At 32.9% G+C, this 16,422-nt stretch overlaps 2 protein-coding genes across 2 annotated transcripts; both read left to right on the forward strand.

The window, feature by feature from the left end:
- The first annotated feature begins 138 nt into the window (after positions 1-138).
- On the forward strand, positions 139-2,508 carry LOC139492947 (ankyrin-3-like). The gene has a single exon (XM_071281095.1). The coding sequence runs from the start codon at positions 139-141 to the stop codon at positions 2,506-2,508; it is 2,370 nt and encodes a 789-aa protein (XP_071137196.1).
- Positions 2,509-7,329: 4,821 nt separating this feature from the next.
- LOC139491799 (sulfotransferase 4A1-like) lies at positions 7,330-14,582 on the forward strand. The gene is made up of 6 exons (XM_071279671.1): positions 7,330-7,859; positions 9,522-9,727; positions 10,597-10,717; positions 11,703-11,797; positions 12,274-12,448; positions 14,255-14,582. The coding sequence occupies exons 1-6, from the start codon at positions 7,349-7,351 to the stop codon at positions 14,383-14,385; spliced, it is 1,239 nt and encodes a 412-aa protein (XP_071135772.1). The 5' UTR covers positions 7,330-7,348; the 3' UTR covers positions 14,386-14,582.
- The last annotated feature ends 1,840 nt before the right edge of the window (positions 14,583-16,422 follow it).

The following is a 16,422-nucleotide window of genomic DNA, read 5'->3' on the forward strand; positions in this document are numbered from 1 at the left end:
TCTCCTTTACTTAAAGTTTGTGAAAATAATTATATAGAGATAGCAAAGTTATTACTAGAAAACAAGGCATGCATTAATAAGTGTGCGGATGACGGCAGATCTGCTTTGTATGTTGCTTGTAAACAAAGTCATATTGATATGTTAAAGGTATTAATCGATAAAAAGGCAGACATTAATAAGTGTGCGAATGATGGATCATCACCTTTGTTTGTTGCTTGTGCAAATAATCATATAGAGATAGTAAAGGTATTACTGGACAACAAGGCAGACATTAATAATAGCAGGTTTGATGGAACATCTCCTTTATATATTGCTTGTCAAGAGAATCATTTAGAGATAGTCAGGGTATTACTTGAAAGCAAAATAGACTTGATTTCAGTTCTATTTAATAAGGCAGACGTTAATCTGTGTATGCATGATGGGAGTTCTCCTTTGTTTATTGCTTGTCAATATAATCATATAGAGACAGTACAGGTTTTACTGGACAACAAAGCAGACATTGATAAGTGTATGATTAGCGGAGCAACACCTTTGTGTATTGCTTGTCAACATAATCATATAGAGATAGTAAAGTTATTACTAGACAACAAAGCAGACATTGGTAAGAGTATGGAAGACGGTAGATCGCCTTTGTGGATTGCATGTCAAAATGATCGTATAGAGATAGTAAAGTTATTACTGGACAACAACGCAGACATTGATAACACTACGGTTGATGGAGCAACTCCTTTGTTTATTGCTTGTCAAGTGAGTTTTTTAGATACAGTAAAGGTATTACTGGATAACAATGTAGACATTGATAATTGTATGAATGACGAACCATCTTATTCTTATATTGTTTGTACAAAAACTCTTATAGAGATTGTAAAGTTATTACTTAAATACAAGGCAGACATTAATAAGTGTCTGATAGATGGAACAACTCCTTTGTTTATTGCTTGCAACGAAAATCACATAGAGATAGTAAAGGTATTACTGGACAACAATGCAGACATTAATAAAAGCAGGTTTGATGGAGAATCTCCTTTATATATTGCTTGTCAAGAGAATCGTTTAGAGATAGTCAGGTTATTACTTGACACCAAAATAGACCGGAATACAGTTGTGTATGCCAGATGCGCAGACGTTAATCTGTGTGTGAATAATGGATCATCTCCTTTGTATATTGCCTGTCAGAATAATAATACAGAGATTGTTAAAGTTTTACTGGATAATAAGGCAGACATAAATAAGTGTTTGCATGATGGGAGATCTCCTTTGTACATTGCTTGTCAATATGATAATATAGAGACAGTACAGGTTTTACTGGACAACAAAGCAGACATTGATAAGTGTAGGAATAGCGGAGCAACACCTTTGTGTATTGCTTGTCAACATAATCATATAGAGACAGTACATGTTTTACTAGACAACAAAGCAGACATTGATAAGAGTATGAAAGACGGTAGATCGCCTTTGTGTATTGCATGTCAAAATGATCGTATAGATATAGTGCATGTATTACTAGAAAACAAAGCAGACATTGATAAGAGTATGAATGACGGTAGATCGCCTTTGTGTATTGCATGTCAAAATGATCGTATAGATATAGTGCATGTATTACTAGAAAACAAAGCAGACATTGATAAGAGTATGAATGACGGTAGATCGCCTTTGTGTATTGCATGTCAAAATGATCGTATAGATATAGTGCATGTATTACTAGAAAACAAAGCAGACATTGATAAGAGTATGAAAGACGGTAGATCGCCTTTGTGTATTGCATGTCAAAATGATCGTATAGATATAGTGCATGTATTACTAGAAAACAAAGCAGACATTGATAAGAGTATGAATGACGGTAGATCGCCTTTATGTATTGCAAGTCAACATAATCATATAGAGATAGTAAAGTTATTACTGGATTACAAGGCAGACATTAATAAGTGTACACGTAAGGGATTATCGCCTTTAAGTATTGCTTGTCAAAAGAATCATTTAGGGATAGTCAGGGTATTACTAGACAAAACATCAGAAAGGGTTACAATTTTGTACGCCAGACGCGCTTTTAACCAGGCAGACATTGACCAGTGTACGGATAATGGATCATCTCCTTTGTTTATTGCCTGTGGAATGAATCATATAGAAATAGTAAAGATATTACTGGACAACAAGGCAGATATTAATAAGTGTAAAGATGATGGAAAATCCCCTTTGTATATTGCCTGTAAGAATAATAATACAGAGATTGTTAAAGTTTTACTGGATAACAAGGCAGACATAAATAAGTGTATGAATGTTGGGAATTCTCCTTTGTTTATTGCGTGTTCAAAAAATCATATAGATATAGTAAAGGTATTATTGGATAACAAGGCGGACATCAATAAGAGTACAAAGTATGGGTTAACTCCTGCGTGTATTGCCAGTTGCCAGAATCATATAGAGATAGTAAGAATGCTGTTAAAGACTGGAGAAAATCATTCCACTTTTGTGCCATTAAATGTATATATGGATGAGCCTCTAGATTAAAACAATCAGACTAAGCTACTGTATCATTGTTCAATTTTCAGTTTTCCTACAAGAAGTTAAAAAATGTAGAATCATACACATTTTATTCATTGTAGGTATAATTTACGTTACTAGATGGTGAACGCGTTGATTTTCCACAATACTTAAAATGATAATCTACATTTGCAATAACGATATTGAATCATAGTATTGATTTTTCACGGACAGCACAGTGAAACTCTGCCTTAATGGTAGAGTAAAAACAACGTAGGAATCATAGTTTTGGATGAACAAAGGGAATAATTTGAATATTGTCATTGAGACATTAACACAACGACACTAATATCAAGGAATCAATGGATTTTAGCCCATATGATACGCTTGTAGAAATAAACTGCACGACGTATATATGTTACGTTTTCTGATTGATTGATGACAATTTGTTTTGTAGTCTTGCTAGGAGCAAGTTGTAATATATGACGAAAGCAGCTTTTTCACACCGGTTATCTAATTTGTGAAGTACAATAAGCATACGGATGGGTATGCAGTCGCGAATACTAACAGTGCAATAATTTATTCAATAATGCTTTTTTAAAATTTGATTACGTTTTTGATGACAAAATATAGGTCAAATTGAGTATTCATTATTATCACTTTTACCATTCAGGAGTGTGTGACCTAGATATATTAGAAAATGCGTTAAATGTAGTTTCTGTGCAATAACTTATCAACCTGATTTATCAGTCCATTGGTTTACTTTTTTCACTTGTTTTTACAGAAACTAGATAGAGAAAATTTGTTATAACATAAATGTTCTAGATAATAAGATATATGAATAAGTCAATGTAGATTACACATTCAATATAACTCTTATAGGATTTATTGCCATTTAAAGATGATTTTACCCATCAAAGCAAAAACCTTGGTAGACAGAAATTGTAAGTAGCACAATTTTCAGCAAAGTATGATCTACAAATAAATCAACATAGCCAAAATCATATGTGGTTCTTATTTATGTCATTGCCATTGAAAGATGGTTTGAACTCATTTTTGCGTTTTTGGTAGAAACCATAATTATAAATAAATTTAATTGTGAGCAATTGTAATTGGCAAATATATTAGTCACAATAAGTCAAAACGCCTGAAATTGCATCTTAATTGAGTTATTGCCCCTTAATAACATATACCGGTACCACATATTTGTTATGGATTTTAAGCAGAACTATCATAATAATAGAGTTACATTATGAGTTAAAAAATGTTCAAGAACATATGATCTTCAAATAAGTCAAACAACCTGGTTGATATCGTTAATTTAGACATAAGATGAGTTATTGTCCTTTATCCATTTTTGCGTAATTTGCATACAAAACAGTTAAAGAAGAACAGTTAAAAGCAGAAATGGCTAACAAAATAACATCTACAGGTAGGGCCAAAATTACAATCGACTCCTTAAGTGATTTATTTCTCCTCAATGAAGATTTTTGTCTCACCAACAATTAAAGTCGCTGAATGCGAGGTACTGGAAAAACAACCCGGCGGGGAAAACAACCCAGCGGCAGCGACGTACAATATTTGTATAAAGCTCAATATTACAGAAGTTAAAAAAAAAAACAACAGGATGCTTCATACCTTGTTTGTAAATACCTGATATTACGAAGTTTCAAAACAGAGAGTCCCTAATCAAATGGCGAAATCAAAAGGTCAATTACATCAAACGAATGGATAACAACTCTCATATTCCTGTCATATTCCTGACTTGGTATAAGGCATTTTCTTATGTCGAAAATGTTTGATTAAACATGGTTTTACAGCGCTAAGCCTCTCACTTGTATCAGAGTTGCATCAAATTCCATTATATTGACAACGATGTGTGAACAAATTACACATACAAAATAGTTAAAAATATCAAAATTAGGGGTACAGCAGTCAACATTGTGTAATAATCCTAATCACTATAAAAACAAACGAATATGTAACAAAAGAAACACAAAAAAGGGATATAGACATAGTAAATAAGCAAAAATTAAAGACAAGAATACATAAATTTACCATAGCACAATAATACATTGACGGGATACTTAAGTAGAGAGGCACGTCATATATATCAAAGAAAGACAAAAAGGCATATATATAGACAAAGCACACTAGAAAAAAAAGAAAGACAATAGCACATTAACGGGATATCCATTATATAAGCACAGAGATACGTCATGTGTATCAAAGAAACCCCGAAATGCATAAAGACAAAGCACATTGGCAAAAATGAAAGACAAGAATACAAAAACTAGTATAGAACAATAACACAATGACGGGATGTATAAGTACAGAGTCACGTCAAATGAGTATCACAATAAATAGACTAGACAGTAAAAGTAATAGTCATAAAGACAAATAGAAGAATATATAACATATTATTAAGACGTAGTCAAGTCCGTTTTTCAGAAGCTATTATCAATAGATCAACTAGATTTGGATATAAAATGTTTATAAGGTATACATGTCCCATAATCTGACCGTGGTCGCAGTTTTATGCATCATCTGACAATGTTAAGTGTTTGTGTTTTGGTCTATTTCTCAGATACTATAAGCAATAGTGTCACTATATATTTGATGTATGGAATGATTGTAAAGAGTATATGTCAGACTTGAAGGTTTTATCTTGTCTCGACCTCGTTTTCATGGTTCATTGGACAATTTTTATATTTTTTGTTTTTTCTCTCAGATACTGAAAGCAACACTATCACATGTATATTGAATAATTGTAAGATTTACATGTGTGTCTGGTAGCGGTCTATATGACCATGACCCGATTTTCATGGTTCATTGGTCAATGTTAAGTTTTCATGATTTTGCAGGTATATCGGATACTATAAGCAACATGTCTATAGATATAGAAAGATGAAGTGTGAGTGCCAGTGAGACAACTCTCCATCCAAATAATTTATAAAAGTAAACCATTATAGGTCAATGTACGGCCATCAACACGGAGCCTTGGCTCACACCGAATAACAAGCTTTAAAGGGCCCCAAATTTACTAGTGCAAAACCATTCAAACGGGAAAACCAACGGTCTAATCTATATAAAACTAGAGGCTCTAAAGAGCCTGTGTCGCTCACCTTGGTCTATGTGAATACTTAACAAAGGATACAGATGGATTCATAACAAAATTGTGTTTTTGTGATGGTGGTATGTTTGTAGATCTTACTTTACTGAACATTCTTGCTGCTTGCAATTATCTCTATAATGAACTTGGCCCAGTAGTTACAGTAGATAATGTAAGTGAAAATTTTACAAATTTCAAATTGTTAAAAAAACCATTTAACTTCATATCAGATTGCTCTAAATGCTTTGGTTTTTGAGTTATAAGCCAAAAACTGATTTTACCCCTATGTTCTATTTTTAGCCATGGTGGCCATCTTGGTTGGTTGTCCGGGTCACCGGACACAATTTTTAAACTAGATACCGCAATGATAATTGTGATTAAGTTTGGAATAATAGTTTCAGAGGAGAAGATTTTTGTTAAAGATAACTAAGATTTACGGAAAATGGTTAAAAAATTGAATATATAAAGGGCAATAACTCCTAATGTGGACAACTGACCATTTCGAGAAACGAGAAACACGTATAAATTACATAAACAAACGACAATTACTGTACATCAGATTTCTGACATAGGACAGGTGCAAACATTTGCAGCGGGATTAAACGTTTAAATGGTTTCAAACCTTCTCCCTTTTTGTCTGAAACAATAGCATAACATCACAACACACTATACTTATATTTGAATTGTGGCGGCCACTATGGATATTTTTAAATGGTTCCATATCCAAAAATGTTTATCATCATTATTACTCACAATCTATAATGTTTCATGCTTTGACCATAAAGTGATCAATTGTGTCAAAATATTGAACTAAGCCGCCGGACTATTATTGTATTGAATGATTGTAATGTCTACTTGCACACGATTACTACACGTTCACCACAATCTAATATAAATTCAGATCGTGGTGAGATCGCTGTATGAGCGGCATGAAAATGTATTTTTTTGTTCTTTTCACTATGCTACTACTTCCTCATTACGCTTCTACGACGTTCCTTCTACAATTACACCACGTTCTCACCACGCTTATTCTGTAACCTCTATACGACTATCACGATCTAACTACGCTCATCAGGTTCCTACGAATTATATATAAAAAGCGCCCCCCCCCTTTTAGGTCAGTCAGTGCCCCCCTCCCCCCTTAGGAAAAGTTCTGGATCCGCCACTGAAAGCCTTAGTATTTCAAAAAAAGTTTTGTAAGCAGTTACTATAAATATGACCATAACGATGATAATTCATGTCAGTTGACTAGCTACTGGGCTGGTGATACGTACCCTCGGGAAATTTAAACTTCACCAGCAGTGAAATAGGTTGTAAATAAACTCATCATAGATACCAAGATTATATTTCATAGGCGGATCCAGGGGGGCCCGGGGGGCCCGCCCCCCCCCCTTTTCGTGGGAAAAAATGGTTACTTGTATAGGGAATCACTGAAGCATGACTGGAGCGGCCCCCCTTAGGAAAAGTTCTGGATCCGCCGCTGTATTTTTGTAATGAAGGCATTGATATCCTCTAACAGAAGATAAACGGTTAATGCATGATCCATTGATGACATTTATTAAATATTTCAACCTCCTTGACTGAATTGCAATATATTGATATATTTGACATTTCAAAAAGAGTATCCTCATAATGTCAGTTCCCGTCTATGTATATATACCTTTTTCTCTCCAGGGAATTGATTAATGATAGTCTGTATAATGGCGGTGCGCCTTACAGATGGAGCATTTACAGGATACACGAACAGTTCTAAATATGTTCATGTCAATCCCCATTCCTGTCAGGTTCCTTACAATCTGGGTTTGTTCTTCCAAATCAAATATGATTGAAAATTCGTTAAAAACTGTTTTAAGACTGAATATTAAGCATCCTGTGTTTATGTTACATATAAGATTGACACATTCTAGGCGAACTTTCATTCATCACAAGTTTTGTTTGTTTAAATTTAAGTCACAGACGGGAAGTGTTACTAGTGTAAGGACCTGCAGCAGTAATCCTTCCCATGGACGATTTATGAGGGTTCTAAAGGCTTTTGTTGGTACATTTTGTCTTGGCACTGTTATAGTGGGACTATTAGCGTCTTCCAAAATTAAGAGACGTCTTGCGGGTATTGAGAACGTTGAAGATAGTGCTTGGAATCCTATCAAACACTACATACAGTTTAAAGGAGTTGTTCTTCCACAGTTTACTGAAAACAATGCTCACAAATTTGAGAATTTTGAAGTTAGACCAGATGATGTTTGGGTTATTTCATTTCCAAGATCAGGTACTGTGAATAGAGTGTAATTTTCAGGTAAACATGGCTTTGTATGTATACATGAGGGCAAAAATGGGGTACCTTCATGACGTTTTAAAACGGTACAAATTCTTGCCGAATGACATTAACGGTAATTTTTAGTGCATGACAATAAAATGTCAATGTACACTTTCTTAGATGTTATCATGGTTATCATGGTTATAAAATTAAAATCAGCTGAAATTTACGAAGTATGCTATTTTTCCCAAAAATAAAAGTAACGATAATTATTTGAGACACCTGACAAATCACAAGAAGGATATTTTGATGAATCACAGTAAAAATATAACGATTTGTCGATAACGGTAGCCAAAAAATTACTGTTTGACGCCTGACGTTAAAGGGCATTTCCACCCTCATACATCATGGTAAACTTTGACATCACAATAGTGATTGGATAGGGGCAGATTTTCATAATGGAGGAAAAAATGGTGTGAAAATTACAGGAAAACATAATTAAAACAGAGCAGTTGCTTGGAAACATGCATAGGATTTCCCATACTTTCATACTATTTCAACCTCATTCCAAAATGCCACTTATCCAATATGGCCAAACTTACAGTGAAGAGCCCTATTAAAAAAAATGACTTCACAATTAAAAAGTGATTGTTGTTTGATGGCATACAGTTATTTGGAGCAGTTCTTAGGTCATTCAGAGACAAAATTCAACTAAATACCAAAAGTGTAAATATGTTTATCATCTGTTTATTACATCCCATTACTTGCAGCATGAAAATGTGACCATTTAGCACATTTATATATAAACTATATGATTTTGCAGGAGTGGTGAATGACCTGGAAAATTGAAGCTTCATTCGAACAACCTTATATTTAAAATATTCCCAAGTGAATAACCCTTGTTGTACATTGTTGTAGCTCAATGATCGCAATTACTTGTAACTCCCTGTCAATTAATGTTAGATAAACAAATACATATTGCAACTGCCAGGATAGAAGCCAATCAAGTCATGCAAGTGAAGACAAAACAAGATCAAACAAGGCATGGAAATTCATCTAGTGTCTGATATCTCTGACATGTTAATTTGACAGAACATGCAAAAATGATAGACAAAAAATTTGGAAATAGTTTTCTAATGTAAGTCATTATAAGTGTTTTAACAAACATGACAAAGTTTGTATTTTGTTTGTTTTGTACAAATGTATGTAAACTTAATGGTGTCATGTTTTTTTCTTCTGTAGTTTCACATTTAAAGTCTGACTGCCTGTCATTCAGCATGCTAAAATACAGTGTGTACAGTAGATGAGACAATTTTATTTACAAAATTAAACATACATGTTTATATGAACAAACTGAGCCTACTCACTCACTCACTCTCTGAAGGTATATGTACATCTAAATGAAGGTATATAATGTACATCTAACTGCTAAAAAATGAAAAGAGTCCCATAGAAATCGACCTTAATATGCTAGTGCATGTAAATGGTTTTTTTCAACTGAAATACAATCATGACGACAATTTCCATGATTGTATTTCAGTTGAAAAAAATCCATTTACGTCACAATGTAGGTAAATAGATGTATTAATATAATTTATCATGTTTATTTGTATCAGACACAGATCATATTATTATAAATAATTGAGATCAAGTTATTAATTTTACATTTTGCAGAAACAGAATGGATACAGGAAATAGTATTTTTGATAAATTCAAACATGGATTTAGAAAAAGCTAAAACTGTTTCTATTGATGACAGATTTCCGTACCTTGAATATCCCACCCCAGGACTTGATGCTATAACTACTATTCCATCCCCCAGAATGATCAAGACACACTTACCATTAAAACTATTACCAGAGGAAATTAGGAAATCAAAGGTTAACATATTTACATATGTACTATTTTTTTTTAATTTTTTAATATGACGATGTTTAAACTGAAAGTACAGGAGTCTATTTCCCAAAATTTCTTAAGACTAAGCTAAATTAAGATTGATCATAAGTCATGAACAATTCAGTATACTTACGATCAATCTTTGTCGTAAGTTTTTTTGTGAAATGGACTCCTGAAGTACACATTGCTACATGTTTCTCTAATTCTTTTTTTTGGGCCCATTGTTTAAAGGAATTTGATTGCATGGGTAAGATATTAGGATTTATCTAAATGTGCCAATAGGTGTTAGAGAAATTGACAATTCAACATCTGTATAACTCGACTAATAAAGAAGAAATGTGGAAAGCATGCACTCAAAAGGGATTTTCCTTGATCAAAATGAAAATTTATTGGATAATCATTAGTGAAACAAATTCTTACAAAGTTGTTCATGGATTATCAGATTTATACAATCTTGATAGTTGAATTATTGAATTTTAACTATCTCAATAAAACCTAGATTCCACTAGTACTAAATTGTTATGTATACGTAAGAATCTATATTTAAATGTTTCTTCATTGTTTTGTACATTATGCTTGCTTACATGTAGTTTGCATGTAGGGACTCCTAATTAAATCTTTGAATAAATTTTGATGGCATAGAACAATGTAGAAGGCAAAATGGTTATCTTCACATATTTTACAGTGTCAAGGTTATCCTGATTTTTACACCATGTTTAAAAATAACATCGAAAGTTCATTGTCTTCAGAACTACAATATGCATCCTGTTTACCTCTGCTGTCTGTTCACTATATATTATTATGAATTGAAAATGCTGAAAATTTTTATATTTTTTTTTTATTTCAATTTTAGGTGATATATGTTGCCAGGAATCCTAAAGACACTGTGGTTTCTAATTATCATTTCTGTAAGCAGCTGAAGACCTTTGACAAGAACTTTAACTCATTTGTGAAAGCTTTTATCAGGAATAAAGGTATGGTCAGTTAAACTTAAAAAAATAGATTTCACTAAACATGTTTTAAAGAGGGGGATAGGACCTTTATCTGGACTCCTGGATAGTGTGTTTTTTATTCAGGATTTTGGGATTGACCCTTTCGGGATCCAGGAATACTTTTTTTTCGATTTTCAGGATTTTATTTTTTTTTAAATTCAGGACCTCAGGATTACATGTTTTTAAGCCCAGGATTTCCGGATCAGGACCCTCCTACCCTCTCCCTTGAAAGAAGTACATACATCATGTACATAAATAAAACCACTAATTCCTAGCCTGCAATATATGTTTTTTACTTTAACTTATCGACTTGTTGGAGTCAATATTTGCAACTTTTTAATTTAGGTCAAATATTTCTTGTCTAACACTAATTGACTTATTGAAGTCATAAATGGGCCTAAATTAAAGGGAGAAAAATCTTTGAATCTACAAATTAATAAGACCTCTATGAGCATGATGAGTCAAAAGCAGATTTAGAATTATCATGATTATTTATGTTTGAGCTCTGACTGTTATTCTGATCTTTGCTGAAACTCTAGCATATATTCCATTGCATATTAGAGCTCTCTGGAACACAGAAACTTTGTTGTAAAAAAACAGGTACTTCCAATTTGAGCAACCAAACAAATATGCTCTCAGGTTTTTTTCCCCATAATTTTTAGGCATCAACTATTCATCCTTTACAATATGAGATATGTGTAACTCTTGTATAAGCTTTCCCTAATCCTAAAATTGTAAGACCACAACCCTACCAGTCTATCACACTCAATCATCCATTCAAAATATTTCCAGGAAAACACTGATCTGTTAAAATTATTTTATACTCCTATCATATTTATCAGTAAAACAATTTTATAATTTTACTCAAAAGATGAATAAATTTTTATATTAAATATTTTGTATTTATTTTGTATTTATTAAGAGAAAAAAATATATCGTATTAATGTTGGTTTTTTTTCCATTTAAGTTGGATATGCCCCATGGTGGCAGCATGTACTGGAATTCTGGAAAATTAGAGATGATCCAAATATTCTGTTTATAACCTATGAAGACTTATGTGAGGTAATTATGTATAAGGGCACAGATACACCAAATGGTATGTTTATAAAATGAAATGTGTAAGCTAAGGGGAGTGAACAAATTAAAGTACTTTTACATTGAACCTATGACATCAAGCATATATTTATTCCAAATGTAATATCTATACATGTAGGTAACAAATACTTTTATCAACAATTCATACTCAATGCCATAATAAAAAAACACACAATAATCAATCAATATTCCTAATTATATTGAGCAGACTGACATCTTTGCTGTCTACCCTAAAGTTAACATAGAATAGAAATCAATTGAAAGTTGCCCCATACAAGCCCAGCAACTTTATCATATGTTAAATTATGTTTGACCTATAATGGTTTACTATTATAAATTGTTACTTGGATGGAGAGTTGTGTCATTGGCACTCATACCACATCTTACTATGTCTATTTTAAGAAAAACACAAATACAGGTATTATTGGTTTTTCTTTTTTCAGGACATGGAAGGCAGTATAAGGAAGATAGCACAGTTCCTTAACAAAGAATTGACAAATAATGATCTTAACACTTTATTAAGTCATTGTAGTCCAGAAAACATGAAAAACAATAAACAAGTCAGCTATAAATGGCATCTTGGAGAAGAAGATAATGAACAATCTGATATCATGAAAGGTAAACATTTGTTTATACAGCAAGATTGGGATTTATTATGAATTCTAATATGACGTCCTTATAACGCTTTGATAACAAAGCCGTGTTCTAATGAGCACAAAAAATATGTTTGACACATGCGCACAGACTTACTGTTTATATTAACGTTATTTCCATCGTTTCCTTTTAAATATTTACATTTAAGCAGCTAACATAAACTTTTATTATATATTTTTATCAAACAACATATATATTTGCCCTGCTCATAGTTTTTAAACTTATCAAATATGAAATGTAATATACAGACTCCTCAGGGAGGACACTGGAACAGCCAAACATTCTTACGGTATTTTCGTACGCTTCGACCTATAAATGTATTGTATTTGTCATATTAGAATCGAAATAATTCCTTCATGTCATGCTCTATGCTCATTTTAACATGGGTAGGCATATTTGACCACATTTTAACGCTCAGTGTAAAATATCGACAAATATAATGCCTACCCATGTTAAAATGAGCATAGAGCATGACATAAAGGAATTATTTCTTAAATATATTTTTGTCAACTTTTGATATTCCTTGAATGATAGTTGTCAGCTTGATCTTAGTTATTCAGTGACAGATCCAGAAAAAGATCAATGCATTTGAATGGGGACATTTATTTAGAACCGGGTCCCTTTCTCCTGGATTAAAACCCTCTTTAAAAGTCTGCACCTGTTATTGAAATTTATCACACTGGCTACAATGAATTGCTGTGATTTCAATGTGAAATAAACTCGATATTTCACTCAGGGACTCTGATGTCATACAATTGCATCAAATTTAACTAACTCATGCGCTACCTACATTTGTGATTTCATGTGTTGTTTGGTCAACTTTCATTCGTTAAATATTTTTCTGTATTTGAATTCTTTGATTAGTAATTCTATAACTAAGTGAGTCTTAAATAATGTCATAGTTACAGGGGAACCTACTGAAATCAATTGTTGAAATGTTTATACTCATTTGTGCACCATACATGTATCCTGAAAAGTGATATTTCTAAAAGTTTACACAGCCAAAAATATAATACGGTTGAGAGTATATATAAACAAACAGGCTTTTTTGAACACTCAAAAAGGTCAAAGATTAATTTTTTCTTGACTAAGACGTATAACCTTAGTACTTACGGTGGTACCTAACATCTTGATTAAAATTAATTTGGCTTGTTCAATTTTCATAAAATTTGACAAAATATTTACTTTGACCCTTTGAAAAAAATAAAAAAATGAACCAATCACTTTCTCAGAAAAAAATGGTTGGATATATAGCAGTTTTAACAAACACTAACTTTGATCAGTGAGAAGCTTAATATTTTCTTTGCAATACAACGTGATTGAAATGTTTTATTGAAACGTTTAGCTGATTTTTCAGAGTTATCTCCCTGTCATCAGTGTCATGCCTGTAGTGTTAGGTACCACCTTTACAAATAGATTTGAACAGAAAGTAAAACTGTACTTGTGAAAGTTATATACAAAAAAGTTTGATAATGTTATAGATCATACTCTGTCTTGAGAACTTTTTCGTGTAGAAAACATGACTACCGGTAATTATTATATCAGCCAATGAACTTTCAGCCTTCAAATTTTAAAAGGTGTGTATCATTACAATAAACCATAAAGATACCGAAAGGTATATTTGCTTTAACAAAAGTAGAAAGTATTGTCCGATAATTGTAAGTACAAAAGCATGGACACAGGTCTGGATATGTGTTTCAATTGAATTAGAAATGATTAGTTTTTTGATAGTATAATTACTCTTTCATGTTGGTTTTTGTTTTATTCCAGATGGAGTTGGTGACTGGAGAAAATATTTTGATGATGAACCAAACTATCAAATAAATAAACTTGTTGCACATAAACTTGCTAATAGTGGACTTTCCTTTAAATATGACAAGAAAGATAAAAAGGACAGATGAAGTAATTATGTAATAAATGGTTAGAGATCAGAGATGCTGGGAATGCTACATCAACAGATAGATGATCCTATAGAAAGGGTCCAATAGAATTATCCAGGATTGAAATTGCGTGCTGTGTGATCAAATTATGATATGATTAAGAAGACGGAAGTTCCACCAAGTTTGTGGTTTTCAGAAATAAATTGTGCTATAAATCAGTTTTGTATTATTTGGTAGTGTTTGTTTTGGGTATTCTTAAGAATTTCATGTTGTATGTAATTTTTTCCCCTTTTTAGCTCACCTGGCCCAAAGGACCAAGTGAGCTTTTCTCATCACTTGGCGTCCGTCGTTCGTCGTTGTTGTTAACTTTTTACATTTTGAACTTCTTCTAGAGAACCACTGAATGAAATGAAATCAAACATGGCATGAATGTTCCCTATGAGGTGCTGACCAAGTGTTGTTACTTTGTAGCCTATCCATCATCCAAGATGGCCGCCAGCGGGGGACTTAGTTTAACATAGGACCCTAAGGGAAATGCATACAAATGACTTCTTTTAGAGAACCACTAAATGGAATGAAACCAAACATGGCATGAATGTTCCTTATGAGGTGCTGACCAAGTGTTGTTACTTTGTAGCCGATCCAACATCCAAGATGGCCGCCAGCATAGGGACGTAGTTTAACATAGGACCCTATGAGAAATGCATACAAATGACTTCTTTTAGAGAACCACTGAATGGAATAAAACAAAACATAGCATGAATGTTCCTTATGAGGTGCTGACCAAGTGTTTTTACTTTGTAACCGATCCATTATCCAAGATAGCTGCCAGCGGGGGACTTAGTTTAACATAGGACCCTACGGGAAATACTTACAAATGTCTTCTTTTAGTGAAACACTGAATGGAATGAAACCAAACATAGCATGAATGTTCTTAATGAGATACTGACCAAGTGTTGTTACTTTGTCGCCATTGCAACATCCAAGATGGCCGCCAGTGGGGGGACTTAGTTTAACATAGGACACTATGGGAAATGCATACAGAAGTCTTCTTCGAAAGAACCACTGAATTGAATGAAATCAAACATAGCATGAATGTTCCTTTCCTTATGAGGTGCTGGCCAAGTGTTGTTACTTTTAGCCAAATTTTATATTTTTTTATATGATTTCAAAAACCCAAGTAGAATCAAGTGAGCGATACAGGCTCTTGAGAGCCTCTAGTTTATAGATATTTTCAATATAGAAATAATATAACGAGATGTGGTCTGACTGCTGATAAGACGACTTTCCACCAGAGAATATATAACATAGAAATTAGCAACTAAAGGTTGTTCTCCTACCTTCAACAATGAGCAAAGCACATACAGCATAGCAAGCTATAAAGGCCGGAAATGACAACGTAAAATAAAGCTGATGAGAAAACTAAAGGTCACTTTTTTAGTTATGAACTTTTATGAATATAAATAAAACCAGATGTGGTATGATTGCCAATAAGATAACTATCTACCAGAGACCAAATGACATTAATGTAGTTCACTGTACGACCTTGTTTGGTTGTTTGTGCTTTTCTGTTGACGTTATAAAAGGAACAGCAAACACAGTGCTGTTTATCTGCTTTTAAATGTGTCAAGTGAATTGAAAGATTTCCTATCCTGAATATAAACACAATATTTTACTTTTATTACATCATTCTCTAAATAAATTATCCAAAATGTAAATCACCTTTATATGTATACAAAACTTAAAGTCTTTTTGCCCTTTTTGCTCTTGTTAATTTAAAGGTTTTATACCCTATTTTGAAAAATGTGGATCATAACACTTGCATCCTTCTAACCAAGATGAGAATATTGTTTGTCCAAGTTACCTCAAAAAGCATACGTGCCAACCTTTCAAAATGCCCATGGGGGTTTTAAAAGTGCAAGATGGCTGTGATAGTCCTACAAAACCTGAAAAAGGGCCTCACGTTAATTTTAAGGATGTTTATTTGCTTCTTAATACTTTAATAATCCTATAACCATGGTAAAATTTATTGTTTTGTATTAAATTGCCGACAAAATT

Source organism: Mytilus edulis, chromosome 10 (assembly GCF_963676685.1).
Source record: "Mytilus edulis chromosome 10, xbMytEdul2.2, whole genome shotgun sequence".
NCBI lineage: Eukaryota > Metazoa > Mollusca > Bivalvia > Mytilida > Mytilidae > Mytilus > Mytilus edulis.